General features: G+C 40.6%; 2 protein-coding genes and 2 pseudogenes across 4 annotated transcripts in view; 2 read left to right on the plus strand and 2 right to left on the minus strand.

Annotated features, from left to right (window-relative positions):
• LOC145491145 (tyrosine-protein kinase receptor Tie-1-like) overlaps nucleotides 1-7738 on the plus strand; it is a 21416-nt gene extending 13678 nt beyond the window's left edge. For both annotated transcript variants that reach the window (XM_081470303.1, XM_081470302.1), the window contains exons 6-7: nucleotides 7440-7539; nucleotides 7651-7738. In XM_081470303.1, the coding sequence (XP_081326429.1) occupies nucleotides 7440-7539; nucleotides 7651-7716 (166 nt within the window). In that variant the 3' untranslated portion in view covers nucleotides 7717-7738. The remainder of the gene's footprint in view (nucleotides 1-7439; nucleotides 7540-7650) is intronic.
• LOC145490432 (uncharacterized) overlaps nucleotides 1-19495 on the plus strand; it is a 125777-nt gene that overhangs the window by 61362 nt on the left and 44920 nt on the right. The window lies entirely within an intron of this gene.
• LOC145491116 (uncharacterized) lies at nucleotides 3165-5591 on the minus strand (annotated as a pseudogene).
• Nucleotides 9031-19495, minus strand: part of LOC145491170 (fibroblast growth factor receptor 4-like) — a 53186-nt pseudogene continuing 42721 nt past the window's right edge. The window contains exons 5-17 of the transcript XR_014049780.1: nucleotides 19084-19359; nucleotides 18218-18529; nucleotides 17601-17905; nucleotides 16622-16771; nucleotides 15764-16082; nucleotides 15397-15507; nucleotides 14876-15063; nucleotides 14347-14469; nucleotides 13822-13889; nucleotides 13164-13204; nucleotides 12559-12658; nucleotides 10161-10260; nucleotides 9031-9118 (exon numbers count right to left, since the gene is read on the minus strand). The product of XR_014049780.1 is annotated as a fibroblast growth factor receptor 4-like (transcript). The remainder of the gene's footprint in view (nucleotides 9119-10160; nucleotides 10261-12558; nucleotides 12659-13163; nucleotides 13205-13821; nucleotides 13890-14346; nucleotides 14470-14875; nucleotides 15064-15396; nucleotides 15508-15763; nucleotides 16083-16621; nucleotides 16772-17600; nucleotides 17906-18217; nucleotides 18530-19083; nucleotides 19360-19495) is intronic.

The following is a 19495-nucleotide window of genomic DNA, read 5'->3' on the forward strand; positions in this document are numbered from 1 at the left end:
CATTTTTGGAAATAAAAGTGTTTTAATAATATTTACATTCCCGTAAATTGATAATCCTCTTGACTTCCATAGATCTATTGTGTTTTTAATTTATTTCAACCTCTGTTTGAAGTTTTTTCTACTAATATTTGTACATCATATGTAACATATATTCCTAAAAATTTGACGCACGTTTTACACTCGACCCCTAGTGGATCATTTTCACAATTCTGAAGTGACCCAATCCACATTACTTCTGTTTTCGTTACATTTAGTTTAAGTCCAGATGCTTTCTCAAAAAGTTCAAGCAATCCAAACAAGGCGCACGCTGAGTCCAAGTCTGATAGAACAGCAGTTGTGTCATCGGCAAACTGCAACAATTTAGTTTCTAGACCAGCTATAGTTATTCCTTTAATATTTTCTTGATTCCGTATAGCAATCGCTAGGATTTCAACCGCGGTGACAAAAGAGTAAGGCAAGAGGGGGTCTCCTTGCCAAATATCATGCAAATCCAGCTCGGACTGTAGCAGCTGAATTGTGTTAATTACAGCTTGCCTTGGGATTAGATTGCCGCCTCTTTTGTCAATAATGTGATTTAAAGGACAGTCTAAGTCTCGTCCCATGATAATGTTCTCGATATCGTCAAAGTTTTTATTCACGATGGTTTGCAGGATTGTGTGGTTAAAGGCAACCAGTTCATTGTCTCGATTAGGGCCATATATATTAACTAAAAGAGTGGGCTCTCCGCTCAGGAGTACTTTTAACATTATAAATCTACCGTTTGTGTCAATGACCGATTCTTCAACAACACAATCAAAGTTATTCCTAATTACGATTGCGACACCTCTTGCATTATGAGCCCCATGAGATCAGATTAGCGTGGCACCCCATTCTCTTTGCCAGAAAACTTCATTCCCTTGGGTAGAATGTGTTTCCTGAAGGAAAACAACGTCAGGTTTTTTGTTTTCTGAGCCAAGTAAATATTGTTTGTCGTTTACGATAGTTGCTTATGCCTCTCGTATTTAAAGAAATAAATTTACCTGTCACCATTTGTGATTATTGGATATGTGAAAAAGTCTAAATTTGGTAGAAGATGGATCTTTATTATATTCCCGGTGCTCAATGGACACACAATTACAATAATCGAACGCTTTAAGTCCTTTAACTGAATTATACTAATATAAGAAATTTTTGCGGTAAGCAAAATATATGGTTTGTGGAGAAGTGCTGTTAAACTATGGCGTACATAAACAAAATCATTAAAAGCAAGTTTTGCGTAAAATTCGCCATTGTGCAGCGCTGCACAAGCAATCCCAGCAGACATGAAGACATCGCGCGGGTGTCTTTAGCGCTTGGCTTCGCAAAAAGATCTCATCATTTCACTGTCGCTTCTCAAAGCTACAGATAATAAGGAATTTAGGCTAAGCAACATAAATTTCTCTTCCATCAATGAAGAGTTTTCCTCTAGTGAAGCGTACTTTTTTACCTTCGTCATAAGGCTGTTTCATAAGTGGAAGTGCTTTCTTGCGGGCCTTGAAGTCACTAGGTGTAAAGTCCTCTACAATTCTTACCCTTTGTAGTATTGCCTTTCCATCTGCACTCTTTGCTGCTTGTAATAGACTTCTTTTGAAAGGCCTGCTGTAGAGCCTTATGATGATAGGTCTTGGCTTGTCGTTTCGTTTTTTCCCGGTGCGATGGGCATTCTCTTTTTCCGCAATTGCATTCTCGAAGCCAAGAAAGGTGATAAGATCCGTAATTATTGTCATACACTCTTCTCCTTCATCTTCATTAAATCCAAGCACTCGAATATTAAAATCCCTGGAATATCGTTCTAGATGTTCCAGTCTTTTCTTAAGTTCATCATTATTTCTACGAAGGGCTTCTACTTCTTCAGCGTTGGTACTCACCAGGTTTAGCTGAGATTCCTTTATGTTGTCAACATCGGCTTCTAGTTGCTGTTGCTTGGTCTTCAAGCCGTCTATTTCATCTACTTTGGACACGACGCTTTCAATTTTTTGCAGCCTTTCGTTAGTGTTTCTTTGAAAGTCCTTTAGGTCATCGCTAAGCTTGGTTATTTGACCTGTTAGGTCAAGTCTCATCGATTTCAACTCTTCAAGTAATTCTATGGCGGCCATGTTCGACTTGCTAAGATTTAAAGCTTTCGAATAATTATGCTGCTTATCGCTTCTTTCAAGGGCTAAGATTTTTCCCGACCGCAGTCGTTTCCTGACATGAAGCATAGTTATCAAAAACCAAGATAATTTTGGACAGTATGTGTTCGAACCAAAAACGTTTTTGCCGAGCTCAGCACGGCACGTCTTACTGCATGCTGCTCACTCGCCTTTTTTACGAGCCTTTCGAATTGCCCACCCCACCAGGGTGCACGGCTTAGATTGAACTGCCACTTTATACCCTGGTGAGCGAGGTGGTTCTGCAGCTGCTCTGCTTTCATCACTTTACTCAACCATGTCGCTGCAGCCGTGAAACTCTTTCCATTATCAGAGTAGATTTTCTTGTGCCTTTTCCTCCGTGCGATGAACTTTTTAAGACTCCTGATGAACTCCGCAGCCGTTTGGTTTGGAAGCAACTCCAGGTGGACGGATCGTGTTAGACTGCATGCAAACAACAAGATATAAGCCTTCCCTTCCTTCTTTGGTGAAAGCTTGTATGCAATTGGGCCTGCGAAATCCACACCCACCACTTTAAATGGGACTGATCCCACTGTTCTGTCAGTTGGCAAACTCGCTGTGGGCGGGTTCGCGAAAGCGGTGACTTGAAATTTCTTGCAATCATAGCAAGCTCAGATGACCTTCTTGGCGAGCCGCCTTAGGCGAGGCACCCAGTACTCTTGGCGGATAGACGTCATGGTGAGACCCACTCCCCCGTGAAGGCTTAGAACATGTGCATCATGGACCATTTTCTCTGTCAACAGGGCACTTGGCGGTAGGTAAATTGGGTAGCTTCCTTGTATTCTGCCGCGGCACTCGTACAACCCCTCGCTGTTCTTCCGCAGGTTGAGTGTCAACTTGTCCTCGTTGAACTTTTCCGTCACACTGTAGCTTCTTTGGGCTCTCTTTATCCACCACTGTACTTGCTTTTACTGTCTCAGCTGCTGTTAGAGGACCACTGAGTAGTACCGCTTTCTTCAGTTTGCGGTTGTTTAGGAATCTTCTTATCCAGGCTGTCACTCACACTGTTTTTCAGAAACTGTGCTTCTCCAAAACTTCATCAAGGTCGTCCTTGGTTTCCATAGCAGTGGCGAAGATTTCTTTTGTGAGTTTGGCCCCCGCTTCAGTTTCTTTGTTTGGTTCTGTAAGTATATCATCTAGCCAACGTTCGGGCTCTGTCAACCATTCTGGACCCTTTAACCACAGCTCACTCAACTTATTTGCTTGACAGCCTCTACTTCCCACGTCAGCTGGATTCTGGTCGGTACCAACGTGTCTCCATTGAATAAAATCTTTATCGCGTATCCTGCTTACTCGGTTGGCCACGAATTGCTTGTAGACACTCCTTTCCCCTCTAATCCAATGAAGGGCCATCGTACTGTCGAGCCATCCATGGACCGATCGAACTGGTTGTCCTTCCAAGGCGTTCTTAACGTTCTCCGCGAGGTTTACCGCCACGTGTGCTGACACTAGTTCCAGCCGAGAATAGTGAGCCCATTTTTTGCCAGGCGCGATTTTGCTGCCAGTAATCCTCTGTTGACGCCTGAAGCTTGGTGAACCACCGCATACACGGCAGCAGCTGATCCTTTCCCACTTGTGTCTCCAAATGTGTGCAGGTCGATTGTTTCAATAGTTTCTTGATGGCCTGCCAAACTGCGCGGGAATTGAAGGTGGTCTGGAAGGTTTTTCTGGAATTTGTCCCACTGTCTTCTAATACTTTCGGGTACGCTTTCGTCCCATGGGAGGTGTTGGTCACAAACTTCTCGATATAAGAACTTCCCCACGAGGGATATAGGTGATGCTAGACCAAGAGGGTCGTACACTGAAGCGAGATACCGCATGCAGCATCTCCCTCTTGGTCACTTCAGAGGGTGCTTGTGGAAACGTTACTGCGATGGTGTCTTCTGTTCCAAGGCAGTCCCAACATCTTGGACTCGCCGGGTTCAACTCTCAGTTGCTCTTTGGCATAGCTTTTTTTCTCACCTTCTGTGTTCGGTTCCGCGCTCGTTTCCAACTCGGGCTTGTTTGAATGCCATTTGTGTAGATCGAACTGGGCTTCTCTAAACACTGCAATGGCCGTTTGTTTTAGGTCACGCACCTTGTCCTTTGTTTCCCTATCGGTAATCAAATCATCTACGTTCATGCTCCTTTTGATTTCCTCCACTTCTTTTGGGTACCTTTCTTTTAGGCTTTCCAGGTGTTGTTGCCGTGTCCCTCCTAACAAGAACGGTGACTGTACGAGGCCAAACAATGCACGGTTAAATCGCAATACTTCCACATTTGACACATCTCTGTTCTTGATCCAGTGAAATCTCAAGGCGTCTCGGTCTTCCATTCGAATGCGTACTTGTAGGAACGCCTGCTTGAGATCGCCACAAAGCGCTACTGGTTTGAAACGGTTTCGCACTAGCACACTCCACAGTAAGTTTTGGAGTGGAGGCCCAGTCTCTAGACAATCATTCAATGAGGGACTTGTCTGACTTGCTTGAGCTGATGCGTCAAACTCTATTCGCATCTTTGTGCTTTCTACTGCTTCCCTTATCACTATAACTTGTGGGGTAGATAGAACTCTCTTTCTCCCTAGGGCTCAACATTCACTCTTTCCACAATCCCTTGCGCAAGTTGGTTTTGTACTATCCTATCATACTCATCCAGGTGGCCAGGTTCTTTCTCCAGTTTCTTCACCCGATTAGCTAGACGGCAGAGACTTCCATTTCGGTTGTTAGGAAGGGGCGGGTGGCCAGCTTTCCACAAGAGGCCAGTCTCATACCAACCCTCTGGATGACGTACAAGCTGCTCTTGGAATTCACTGTATACTGCCTGCTGATCGCCTGCCGGTTTATCTTCTATACCTAACACATCAAGGCTACACAATTGCTCATAATCTGCTGAAGAACTTCTGGCTAGGTATACACTACTCAGATTGGTCTCTGCACCTGGGGACATAATGGTCCAACCAAAGGGCGTGAGCTCTGCTACTGGTTCACCTGGCTTCCCTACTCTCGGCACTGTGCTTGTCTTTAGCTTCGCATATTCACTGGCACCCAGGATCACATGAATTGGCAGCTCCTGCTTTGTATCCTCGTCATCCATAACTACACCCCTGAGATGTTGACGCTGCGAGATTACTTCCGTATATCGTGGGTTGTGAACTGTCAGCAGGATACCCTTGTCAACTTTACTCAGGGTAGCAGGCAGGCTGAAGTCTTCCTTGATGTTAGAAATTCGCACCTTGTACATTTCTATCTTCTGGCTTGTTGATGTCATCATCATTTCGATCTTCTTGTACTCCTTGTGATCAGGTTGTCTGTTAAGTCGCTCAATCAATGTAGCTGATGCATATGAGCCACGTGCACCAGTGTCCAATAGAGCTCTACACATAATTCCCTCTACTTCTACCACAACAACTGGATACACTACTAAGCCCTCCCCTGTTGCTAACATCAACTGGTTAGAGTTCTTGTCCCAAATTGAGGTGTGATGTTTGCCATTGTACTTCTGGCAACAGGTCTTGGATAGATATTCAGCAGCTCGATGCTTTGTTCCGGTACAGCTGAAGCATAACTTATTGGTACTCAAATACTTTCTTCTATCAGCTACCCCTTTGATCTTCTCACAATCAAGTGATTTGTGTTCTGCCAATTTACAGTAAACACAGGGCTTGGGCTTCCAATCCTCTTGTTTTGTCTGAAATGTCCGATGACCTCCCTTGTCATGCCTCCCAAAGTTCCCACTCCTATGGCTGTCCAGGGGCACTGGGTTTCTCTCACACCACTTCCTCAAAGATTCTACCAACTGTGGAAACCCCCACTCCTGCCAATCATCATCTCACCTCACGAAGTTCGCTGTGATGCCCGGTAATTTGTCTAGAGTAAGTCTAACATACCCTCTAATTTCTTTCTCCTTTCCCATGCTTTCTAGCGTCTGCATGTTAGTTACTAGCTTCTCAAAGAATTCACAAAATCTTGCTGAGTTTGTTCCTGTGATGACTGGCAATCCCATTATGCTTTGAACATGAGCATTGGCCACTTCACTCGGTCTACCATATTTGGTTTTTAGGACGTTTTTTGCTCTCGTATAGCCCTCACTGGTAAAAGGTAACCCATGCATGGTGGTTCTGACCCTTTGTGCAAGCAACTCTTTCAAGTATGAGAATTTGGCAACTGGGCCAATGTCTGATTTATCTATCTCTGCTTCAAACTGCCCCCAAAACCTCTGCCAGTCTAGGTGGGTTCCCTGGAATTTTGTAATCACAAGTTTCGGTAATTTAGCTTTCGGTGTACCTGCATCACTCGCCTTCTCATCTGCTTTTGCCTCAAACTTCTTCTTAATCTCCCATCTGGTTTTCTCTTCCTTCTCTTGAATCTCCCCTGTTTCTTCTTCCCTTAAACTTCGTTCTAACTCTCCAAGTCCTTCGACCGCCTCTTCGTACTCCACCAAGCTCTTTTCGATTCCTGTGCTCCACGCTCTAATGTCCTCCTCGTCGTCGCCTCGTTCAAGTTTCAGTTTCTGCACTCTGGCCTTTGTTTGGTGGCACTCCTTCATTTTGCTCGCTAGAAACTTGCTATGTCTCTGAATCGATGTTAACGATCTAGTTCCAGCTATTTTCTCTGATCCTTCCTGTGTCGATTTCAACACTTTCGGTTTGTTGACGATCGTTTTCTCCCCTTCTTCTACGGTTGTTGGCATCATTCAGGTCCTGGCAGGGTCGCCACTTTGTCGGAAATGTTTCTTCTGACAATATACTCACAACTTGATTTCAGTCCAAAAAACAAACAACGGGTTTTAATCGGCTAAACTCACTGATACAGATGACAGAACTCGATCGATCTCACTCGCCATGTGCTCTTCTCAACACGACACATCCCACAATATTTTGAAAACAGTTCCCATTCCCAACCGTGCGTGGGCTGGTGACGCCTGACTAGTCTTACAACATCTGCTTAAACCAAGTCTAAAGTGATACGATTACATGTGCGTAACTCGAATCTCGACACTGTACGCATGCAGGGGTGACGCATGCGCTTTAGAGACCAGACGGCGATTTGTGACAACGTGGAAAAGGAAAAAAAAAAACGGAGCCGAAATTTAAACTTAGACCTCCCTGCGTGAGTAATAAATCAATCAATAAATCAATAAACACAAAATCTATGTCAATGTTGGGTACCTCAAAAGAGCTGAATGAACTTAACAATCCTTATGTGCATGATTTCAGTGCAGCATTTAGCTTATGAAGGGCATTGATTTGTAATGAACATTCTATTTCTTTTTCTTGTACGATATTTTCACTAGGTATAACGTCATGCTGCTATGCTGGCAGAATTGCCCAGAGGAGCGACCAACATTCAAAGAACTCCGTGCCATTCTTCACAACATTTTGCACACCCAAACGGTAAGTTACTTTGAGCGCTTTTTTATGCGGGCGGTTGCTATTTTGTTGGTACTATAGTCTGTGGAGGAGTTCTGTTTCTAATCGCTTTCACGTCGTTTATTTTTATTTTAGAGGACTTACATCAACGTTGAATATTTTGATGAACAGGCCATGACGACTGGATGGGACCATTTGTAAAGAATGACATACAAAGCTATCCTCTAGTGTGAAATGACAAAATCAAACAGACAGACAAATGAAGACCAGTTAATTGTTTATAAACTGATTTTCTACTGCTTATTTTTTTTCTGCCTTTCGACGTCATTAAGGGTAGCGTGTTTTGTCACCACGTTCTTCTGTTGCTATATGTTTTTTTATTGATTTTTGACCGTGGGCATCCACGCTTCAAAGCATGATTTCCACTATCCCAAGTTATGTTATCAAGGTGAGGTCTTACGGGGATACAGGTGTAGCTTCCATGACCCTACGTCTGGCTCAGTGAGGGTTTGGGTTAAAAAACTTCACCTCTTTCCAAGGTGGATAGTCGCCCGTACGACTAACTAAGGATGAATCGAATATCCCAATCGTGATTCCTTAACATTTCCTGCAACGAACCGTCTCCCAGTTTTTTCGATGCAGACGATACTGTATCAACGGTTCGAACATTACAACAGCGGACGTACCGCTGCATTGCGAGACAAAGGATGAGATAATATTATTATTACGGCACCACAATAAGCAATTAACATTAGCTTTAATCGCGAAATTGAGCCGAACTTAGTCTACTAGTCTATGAAATTAATCCTTTCATATACATTTTCATAAACAAGTGCAACAAGAGATTATGATGACAATCTCTTCAGTGAAATTGATAATTACTTACGATATGACACGCAAGCTTTACCACCGCATCAAGACGGCATCCTAAAGGTAAGTTCTCGCCTTTAGGAATATCACTATTGCCAACGCTCCGCGAGGTACACCCTTAAGACAAGCTTTATCAGACGTTAGACGTTAGGAAATCTACAATAATAATATAAACGAAAAAAGGTTGTACATTTAATTAAGAGCTAGGAATTTTTTTAGTGCGTCATTTTTATCTATCTTGATACAACAGTTATAAATTTATATAGTTACAAATAATTGAAACATGAAACATTTCTTATACCACAGCTAAAACTAAAAAACACCTGATCATGAAATGATATCTAGGTGACAGACTAAGACATTACAGAAAGGCTTTTAATAAACTTAGCCACGTGATATATGCATTCAAAACTGCGTCAAAATAGCAAGCTTTAGAAATAATACCTTTTAATAACTATATATCTTTTTAATTAAGTAATTTTAGTTTAGTTTTTTTGAGTATAAATTATACCAATAGATTTTGGTCATAAAAGTGTAGTTTTTCTAGTTTATACAATGAATACCTATTTTTAGCTTTCCTTATCATAATAGCAAAGTAACGCAAGGCAGTGAACAGTCCGAAATCAAGTTCCTGGTCTCGCTGATGAAGTGACCAGTGAGGCAGTTACAATTTGGTTTCCTCGTAATTTTTTGTCTCCTGGCCCTCGTAGAAAGTCACATTTATGTACGTTCTCTATCAAAGACAAAAACGGATGAAAAAAAAGAAAAAAAAAAACATTAACGTTAGCGCATAAAACGGCAGCACTTCATTCATAAACCGTTTGGTAACTTTTAAAAAGAGAGCATCAGAATACTTGTAAATTCCTGAAAAGAAATGACCGCACATGTTAAGCTCGGTACAGCTTTAAGTGAATAAAAGATTATAATCAGTCAGACTCAAGCTGCTGCTGTTGTTGTTGTTGTTGTTGTTGCTGTTGTTATTGTTGTTGTTATTGTATTTAATGTTGTTCTGTGGTGTACAGCCTAATCATATTTCCTATTCTGACGTTCAAGTTGTTGTCATCCATGGGAGTTAATAAGGTTTCACGTTCGCTAGAAGGAGCTATAGAGGTTTTAGGCGCGCGTCACATGATTCGTCCTCATCTGATAGGACAGCGCATTTCAGTTATGTGGTATAGCATATATCTTATTAGATGTTTTGGTGTGTATTATCGCTGTATACTTTTACGAGTTGTGCCGTAATTTGACGAGCCCGTAGGGCGAATCAAACCACAAACGAGTAAAAATATAAAGCGATACTACACACCGAAACATCTAATAAGAGATTTATTATCCAACTGCTGTAGTCAATAAATTTATTAATGAAAGAGGGAGAGTGTAACAGTTCTGCGTGCACGCGCCGACCTGTACGGGAAACAGGTTTTCTACTGTACAAATAACTGTACAGTATGGCTGTATATTTTTACTGTTATTTGGACGGTATTCGCTGCAGTTGGATAATAAAATGCTGTATTTGATTAACGCTGATTCTCTCACAACTGTTCCTATCACATTGTATTCTAAAGGGAGAAGGAATGGCTTGGAAAAAGAAGCAAAAAACAGCTCATTATAAGTAACAAATAAGACAATAACTGATGTTTTCCTGTAGTATCTTCTATAGTTGACGAACATGAGTACTTCTACGAGAACATTTAAGCTTCCAGTGTATAGACGATGGTAAAATCATTTTTTCTTTCTTTCTTTTTTTTTACTTTATCAATGAAAAGCGTCTTCACCTCTTCCTCTTGTAGTATTCCATTGAGTATCGCATGCAGGTCCTCGAAGGATGGACGGTCATCGGGAGACCTTTTCCAGCATCGTAACATGACGTTATAACTGCAAAGAGAAATATTTTACTTCTTGAATATGATTAAAGAGAATTATTCATTTAATAAAGTAGCACTAAAATTGTGATTAATTACCTGTATGTACTATAATGGTGTCATAACCACAAAAACACACAATTTAACTTCTCGAATTTAATCAAAGGGGTAGCGGGGATTTTAATTGACTCTGTTTCTTAATACTCCCTCCATTTTACATTTTTCTACATCCATCTTAACAGCTTACTATTCTCCTACAAACAACAATCAGGTAAAATCACAAAGTGAGGCTACAATAACGCAACAAAGAAGTTTAAGCCATTCTTGCAAGGCAACAGCTAGCCCGGCCACTCCAACTGTTCCTCAACAAAAAGTGATCACTTGTTGTATTGTTTGAATAGTTTTTTAGTTAACTTGAGTAAATGTTTTTTTTTTCCCTTTTTTTTTTTTTTTGTTTTTTTGTTTCTTGTTTTTGTTTTTGTTTTGCTTTTTTGTTTTGTTTTTGTTTTGTTTTTTGTTTTGTTTTTGTTTTGTTTTGTTTTGTTTTGTTTTGTTTTGTTTTGTTTTGTTTTGTTTTGTTATTTTAATATTATTTTTTGGGGGGTAACATCCTCGGAGACCCAGGGGCAGTTAATCGGGGCGCGAGGAAAATAACGTCGCGATGAAAGATTTCACGAAAGTTTACAAGGACGGGTGAAAAAGCTCCTGGGAACCGACTCTTACCAGACCATTTCCAAACGGCTATGCCCACTGTGCCTTTCATCCCCAGGTGCCTGCTGTCAAACCTCTCCTGACGGGCAATTCACTTGGACTTGGTCAAGAGAAACCACAACTCAAACAATCTCTACCTCTATAATGCAGGCACTTTCCATATTACAGACAGTCAGCCTTGCCCCTTTGGTGTCTGTATTTAAGAGCTAATTTTGATTTGGATGTCCTCTATGTTCACAATATTATTTTATTGGAGATTACTGGAGTTTTCTTTTTTCCTGGCTGGGAGATTTTTGAATCTTGCTGGAAACGGAAGTCCCCCTGAGAGTACAGAACAGAAATTATTCTGCCAGCAACTGAAAATAATACTTTACAAAAGTGTTTATTTGTTATTTTTTCCTCAGATGAATGCTAACAAATTGCCTCATTGGCTGCCCCTGAAGAGGCCATAGTCTGTTTTCATGTCAGTGATAAACGTTTGTTAAACACAAACACATTTCCCTGTCAGTGCTAAAGAAAACGATAATTTTTCTTGTTTGTGATTCCCAGGTGGTAGCAATTGGAGAGGCAATGTCAACATGTATTATATCGATAAATCCTGAACTGGCCTCACAGCCTACAATCGATTGTCAATTAATTTCAACTGCATAGTACGGTGAAATTTTCTGTCAAGTCCTCGGTAAGATTTGGTGTTTGTATACCAAAATAAATGGAGTAGTGCGGGAAAATTCCAATTAACCGAAGAAATGAAAGAAAGCGCGCTAAAATCGACACGCCAATATCAATAAACAAAACACTGTTTTACGATACCTTTGATCGGTCCAAACGAAAATTTTCCCGGTGAATCGTGGAGTATATTTCTTGCTAACAACTGAAATGATTTCCCGAATTTCTATGGCTCTCTGAAGTAAATTAAAATAAAATCTTTCCTCGCAAGTACGATCCAGAAAAGTATCATGCAACAATGGCCGTGTTAGAACACACCAAAGTACCTCAGAAGCTGCTGTTCGCCGATTGGGCAGAATAATAAAAGGATTTTTTCTGCCCAATCAGGAGCCAGCATTCGCCGAGCCGTTTGGAGATGGTCTTGTAAGAGTCGATTCCCAGAGGCTTTTTCACATGTCCTTGTAAACTTTCGTGAAATCTTTCGTCGCGCCGATTTAGTTTCCTCGCGCCCCGATTAACTGCCCCTGGGTCTCCGAGGATGATTGGGTAATAAAGCATGCGTTGTAGTTGTTGTTGTTTTTGTTGTTGTTGTTGACTTCACTCATGAGCGAATTACGCCTCGAACACCAAAAATAAGATATTAAATGAATTGTTAAAAAAGTAGAAAATCATTATTAAATTCGTGTTAGCGAAAGCAACAGGGCAGGTCTATTCAAAACGTTGTTCTTCTGTGGATCACAACGATACCCACTCAATGTCTTTATTTAGTAGTAATTTTTTAAAAAAAGTACATTATTAGTTTTTGGTTTCCATTAATGTTTGTCAGAAAATTGGCATGATAGTGCCTTAGCTATAGTAGATCCTTATTTTGATTAGAATACCAACTAGCAAAAAGGGCTCAAATTCCACGTGGTAACATTTTCAAATTACTTACAGCTCATCAGAACAATGTGGTGGTTTTTGCAATCTCGCACCCTCTTGAAGCAGGTCATGAAGTTCCACCACGCCTGTCACTCCTTTGTACGGCAGTTCACCTATTGGCGAGACGCCCAAATTAACCCAAGAAGCAATGTTTTGGCGGAAATAATTTTTTTTTATACCTATAGCAATCGTACTCCACTCTGCGCTGTATCGAGGCGCGGTAGCCTCATAGTTAGTGCGCTTGACTCCGGATCGAACGGTCAGGGTTCGTGTCCTGGCCAGGGACACTGTTTTCTGTTCTTGGGGCAATACCCTTTACTCTTACAGTGCCCCCTCCACCCAGCGGTATAACTGGGTACCGGCAAATTTCATGCCGTGGGCAACCCTGCGATGGACTACCATCCCCGTCCGGGAAGCGGGTGGGGAGTAGGAATACTTCTAGTATATTCACCCTACATAAACCGGGAAAACCGGCCTGATGGGCCACTTAGTTCGTCTTCAGCGTTTACTTACTCAACACCGTATGTCAGTTAACCTACATTGCCCATAGATTGCTTTGTTATTTAGGACTCTACTTCGCTAAACAATTTTCTCTTCACTGTCTGTACATGTACTTACCGAGAGTAACTATCTCCCAAAGAACAACTCCATAGGACCACCTGCCAGGACGTGAAATAAAATGAACATATTTTTAAAATCTCTCGTTAACTTACTTTAAATTAAAAAGAAAACAACAAAAAAAAAAGTCTCAGATTGTACAATATATTGAAATAGCTCTATTTAGGTGCTGCCGCAACCCTTCATCGCTTTCTCCGGTGGTAATTTGCTTCAAAAGAATACATACGAGGATATTTATAACATATATTTTATCGCTTCAGTGAATTTTAGTGATAACAAACACATCCCTTCTCACCAAACTCACAAGTCAAAGAGTTTTCCGTAGCAACAAGAAGGAGGGGGGAGGGTGGGCAGAGTAGTAGGTGATTGCCCGCGAAAGACCATGATCAAATAAATGAGACTCTACTCTCTCCTCTCTTCCCGCTCCCCCCTTCCCAACCCGCCGAACATTTGTCAGAAAACAATCCAAATTACTTTCAATTTTCTATAGGCTACAAAACCGGGAAATTAATCCTTGCCCTCATATCGTTGCTGATAGTGACAAAGCTGTACTTGAATGAACTGATAAACTGCAGCGTCCCTATATTCTCCTAAATTTGGAGTGAATCTGAGATCAAGGGTCAATTCAAGGATTATTGGATGATTCAAGACAACTTACACGTCTCCCTTGCTTGTGCTAGTTCCTCTTAGAGCCTCCATCGACATCCAGAGCCATGGAACCCGTCCCTGATTTGAAAATAAAAATTCCCACATAAATTTGGGACATAGAGAAGGCGACGTGCTAGTGGGTATGTTGCCGCACCAATTTGAGTTGTTTCGCTTTCAGGATCTAAAATCTCATGGTGTTATGTCCTTGGACAGGACTCATATCTCCCTCTCTACAGTCAGGAATATTTAAAACTAAGCCACATGGATGATCTGAGAGGACACACCCCCATGCTCCATGTTTTTTGGGTTTTTTTTTTTTAACTTGTTAACTTGGTCATTTCACGTTCTTGTTTTGCGGAGGACGGCAAAAAAACCAAAAACCAAAAAACAAAAAAACGCAGGTGCACAGTTATTATTTTTCTCATTAAACCTTTATTTGGTGACGTTTTTTCTTGCCGTCGTGGTCGTGTTTCGTTTAAGCTAACTAATACACGAAATTGGTAGCGGCCACAATAGAGATGAAGCACTTACGTACCACGCTTGTTTTGATGTAGTGTCCATCCTTAGATATGTCACGTGCCATTCCAAAATCGGCCACTTTCGCAACCAGTCCATACCCCACCAAAATATTTCTGCAAGCTAAGTCTCGATGAATGCACTTGCGCACAACGAGAAAACATCATTATACGATACATATTTAAGTGGAAGCAAATTTTAAATTGCTTGATGCAAGCCTTTAAACGAGTGTGCAATATAGGAAGTATCTTAATTGCTTTTGTTTACTGTTTCTAATTGTTGTTGTCGCCATTGCAGTCGTTGTTTGGGCGGAATTTTGACTCTAATTTCCTCATAGCAGTATTTCCAAACGATAAGAATGTCCTAGTTTATTTACAATCGTTGATAATGTTTAAAGTGTGGGCTAAACAGTTGGTATGAGAATCGGATGTCAGCATTGCAAGGCGCATCATGACTCCATCATCCATTATGTGTGATTTTTGCCAATAGTATTTGTGAGAGCTCCGCTTATAGGCTTGGCTTTTTCTATATGTTATTAAGTATAATACCTGTTTACTCTCCAAATGTCTCATGCCACTGGCAATGTCCGAAGCAATCCTTAACAGCTCCCTCTCCGTCATTTTTGACCATACGTTGGTGTAAGGTGGATCGTCATTCTTTTTCTTAACGCGACTACTCCGGAGCAAGTTATCAAGACTTCCACCAGGAACGAACTCAATGATGACGTACAAGGGTTCTATAAAAATAAAAGCTGCATAAGTTGAATACTAACTTTGACTGTAGAATGAGAAGATTATTTCATTATGGCTCATGGTCCAAAGCGACTGCCTTTAGAGAATGAATTCCGGACTTCAAGCCCTAAGACGTGGACACTTCTTAGAGCGGCTAGCTAGACACGGAAATCCCAAATCGATCTGGAAACAGTGTGGTGTAGTTAGCAAATATATTTGCTAACGCCGTTTTTGTCGAAAATGCAATGTTTCTAGATTGTAAACGGAGTCTATTAATGTTTATTTACGGTTGTAAACAACATGTTAAAATGAATACGCAGTTTGCTGAACCACTCCACCTTCAAAGGTACATGCTCCCACCAAGCTCACGATGTTTGGATGGCGGCCGACCTGAATGAGTGTCTCTAGCTCTCTTATTAGCGCCATTCGCTGCAGTTGGTCCATGTTATCTGTTAACATCGAAACAAGGACGCACACTTAGAAACAGGGAGGACTTGAACTTTGGTGTGGGGAAAAATGGCTTGAAATTCTAGCTTGCTATAAATCAGAATTTGAATACGTTCCACTTCTCAGTGAACCACAGACGCAGCCCACTGTTTGGATATCTTCCTTTTTTTAAGGCGGCTATACAGCTAAGGCCATAAAGTAGACTATTTCTTTTTTTTTTTCATAAACAATATTGTATTAACTTAAGACGGTACAAACCTTTAAGGCTTTTTACCGCAACTGGGAGTTCATTCCCATCAGTCCTTAGATATACTCCTCTATTTACAATTCCAAACTCTCCTCCACCAAGTTTCTCATTTGATATTGTCAGCCTGTCTCGAGAAATTTCCCAGTTTCTGTCAACTGCCATATCCTGTAAGTAAGTCTCGTTATCGATGACTTCATCTTCCTTCGTGACACAGCGCGAGCCATCTTCAGCATTATCACTTACAGTGGGTTGGCTGTTTCTCAACCGTTTTATTGTATCCTCGTGATTCTCAATTTGAAGCTGGGCAGATTCTTGTTTGGATTTCATCCGCTGTTTTCAAAACGTGCTAGAAATTATTCATCTAGAAAGTAACTCTCAGGATCTCAAGGATGTAAAGGAAGGATTTGAGATTTCGAAGATATGAAGAGAAAGGAGGCTGCTTTTGGTATAATCAGGAATGTAAGGATTTGTAATACGGTATCCGGCAGTGCTTTCTTCAAATATCTAGCAGTGTGACATTCTAAACAAAATTATAAACCTTACGGCTTCCCCGAAAACGTTTCTCAATTTTTCCGTTTCCGCCCCTCTAAAACCAGGTAAGATATATTTTTTTTACGTGTTCTCCTCTCTACCTTCACATAACCTTCAACTTGGTGAGTTATAGAAAAGTTTTGCTGATAAAATAGTAGCACACATATTATTTTCGTTCATTTTTTACGCTATTCAAGAGATACTTTTTTCCTCAGTTTTCTCAGGTCGGAAGGGTAGTGTTAAGAGAGGGGAAAGGGGTACGCCCATTTCTACAAATATTAAAATGTCTTGTAAATGGTACAGAATAATTATACTTGCAAACGAATGCAAGATCTTACCTTTTTATTGATGTTGTATGTATTTGTCTTTCCCCCCTTGTGCTTAAAAACAACCAGGACAATGACAACAGCAAAAAGGACCACACCAATGGCTATGGATGACACGAAAGTTTCAGACAGCCTCTTAGCACCTGTTGTGGATATAAAATACTGTAAGGAACAAACGTATATGAAACCCTACCCCTTTATACGTATACGGCCACCTCTTTATTACGGCCACTTTATTTTGTTCCGAACAAAAGCTAAGTGAGTCATTTTCCTATTTAAAGAATCCTTTTAATACAGCCACCCCGATATTACGGCCAAATTTGTGGCCCGTTTGTGACCGGATCAACAGGGTTCAGCACTGTATTGTGAAGGTCCTATTATAACAGAAAAGACGCGAATTTGTTGGAGAAGGAAAGTTGTTGTTGACACAAACACCACATGGTCATGTTTTCACATCTGTTTGCAGCTCTGATGAGTTCCAAGGTGTGCATTATGTTCTTGTACAAAACCTGGTGTTTACAGGTGGCAATGTGAATTTAGTTTCGTTAAATCTGCCTTCTATAAGTAAAACGAATTTTAGTCATCACCTCTGAATTGTTCAGATTTCGTAAAATTTATCTTAGCACTTTTGTCTTTCCCATCTTATGTTGCTTTTTTGCAATCATCTTGAGTGAAAGATTCAGCTTAGGTTTCATTATACTAATAGCCAGGCAGCCAGTACTCTACGTAGTTTTTATTATCAATATTTTCTACAGTTACTAGATTGTTGTTGTTGTTGTTGTTGTTGTTGTTGTTGAACTCATATCGAGCCTTTTTCTGACCCATTCTGGTCACTGATGGGAAACAATACCGGATTTATTATTATTATTATTATTATTATTATTATTATTATTATTATTATTTTTCTAATCCTTATGTGACCACAAATCAACCAATAAAAGCGGCTTGAGGTGTACCTGTAACAGCTGCATCAAATCATAAACACGTCAACTTACTTGCCTTTCAATGAAAGCATTGCATCTCTCGATGAAGTCTGGGCTTTCAAAGCTGTTGCCAGACAAGAGTAATATCCAACGTGACTCTCACTTACAGAAATAATCTTCATAATTAGCTCCGAACTTTCGTTTAGATTGCTTTGAATTACTGTAGCGCTAGCGTCAGTAAATGCAATCCCATCTTTACGCCACGTGATGTTTGGACGTGGCAAGCCCCGGGCCCCGCACGTGAGCTGCACGGTGTCATCACGTGATGCCAAAATACTCTTAGGATGGAGGTAAAAAGAGGGCTCCATCATATCTAAAGAACAAAAATACGCGGTCAACTAAGTTTCGGCACACAAGTCTGTATGATAATTATAAAGGTCAATACTGAATACATCTTTTGAACCACCCGAATTAAATATACAGTGTTTGCTTTTGACCGAGGAGTACTAGCCTAGAGAGCAAATGCTCAGTTATTTTGCCCATTTCTCTTGCATTGATCCCAATTGGAAGACTATAAATTATATTCTATCCAAAAACATTTTGGGAACATCAAAATATATATGCGTTGTAAACAGTGACTAAATTGGGAATGGTCTAACAAGTGAGCGTACATGTAGCTTGTTACCTTGAATTGTTGGAGTTCTTTTTGAGATCGTCACCGTCGCTTCCTTTGAGAGTGTGCTTCCAATTGAATTGCTGGCAACACATTGGTACTTCTGCAACTGTTCTGTTGTTTTAGTAAAGACAAGCACCAGCGTCCAAACACTTCCATTTTGAACCACGTTGCCATTGATAACTGACGAGCTGTTATTTAACCAACTAATGGCAGGACGTGGGAAGCCATGTGCTTCACAGGATAAGGTTACTGTGACAACGCTGTCATCAAGGTAAACATACTTTGATTGGGGGTGGTTTCTAAAAACTGGTTTCCACAGTACTGAAAATAAGCAAAATAATATTAAAACCAAGAAGTGTAAAACAATATGAAAAAAATAATAATAAATAAAAGGATACGTTGAGATGAATTGAAATGTTAAAAGTATTTAAAAACGATCTTTAGCTAAAAATTCAATTATTCGTATTGTTTTGAACTAAACGAGCTTCTACGATATATATATATATATATATATATATATATATATATATATACAGACGAAGGTGGCAACAGCTGTACTGCGCTACCGCTGTTTAGATTGTCATGACTTTAGCTTGAACTTGGTCCAGCTTTTAAAAAATTCCAGCTATAACCACCAAATTTTATGACTTCCTTATTGTGTGTGCGTTGCTAGTTAAATTTTCCCATAACGACATGTTTGTTATATTAAGGCCCATGAAAGATGGCAATTGTTTACAATTAATTATGTATTGCGTCATTGTCGTTGATAATAAGGCCAATAGAGTACGGCTTTTAGGGTGCGGTTTCTTACGGGGCGTTTTCTTCATTAAATTATACTGATAGTAAAAACCCTGTACTTTGTTCGCTCATTGTACCTGTTAAACTCACACTAGATGATCTGTTCCAGCCTTCGGTGCTGTTAGCCTCGCACCAGTACTTCCCTTCGTCGTTCAGGCGAATAGAGTCAAAAGCTAGTATGGAGTGACCTTTAAATTCCTTCACAGAAAAGCTTGGCACGCGATGACCATCCTTGAACCACGTGATGATTGGGCGGGGGATACCTGACGCGTGACAGCTCAGATTCGCAATACTTCCCGCGGAAAAGTTTCTCTGACTTGGAAGATCGACATGGAAATATGGTGGTAATGGGTCTGCATTTGAAATACTTTCCACTGTTAATGACACTTAATTAAGATCTAATCAAAATGCAATTACCCAAATTTAATGACCCCAAATTAAGCAAGACGTTTTAACCTCGTGCTTTTAATTAGGGAACTTAAGCATCGA

The sequence above is a fragment of the Orbicella franksi genome, chromosome 6, assembly GCF_964199315.1.
Source record: "Orbicella franksi chromosome 6, jaOrbFran1.1, whole genome shotgun sequence".
In the NCBI taxonomy this organism is placed as follows: domain Eukaryota; kingdom Metazoa; phylum Cnidaria; class Anthozoa; order Scleractinia; family Merulinidae; genus Orbicella; species Orbicella franksi.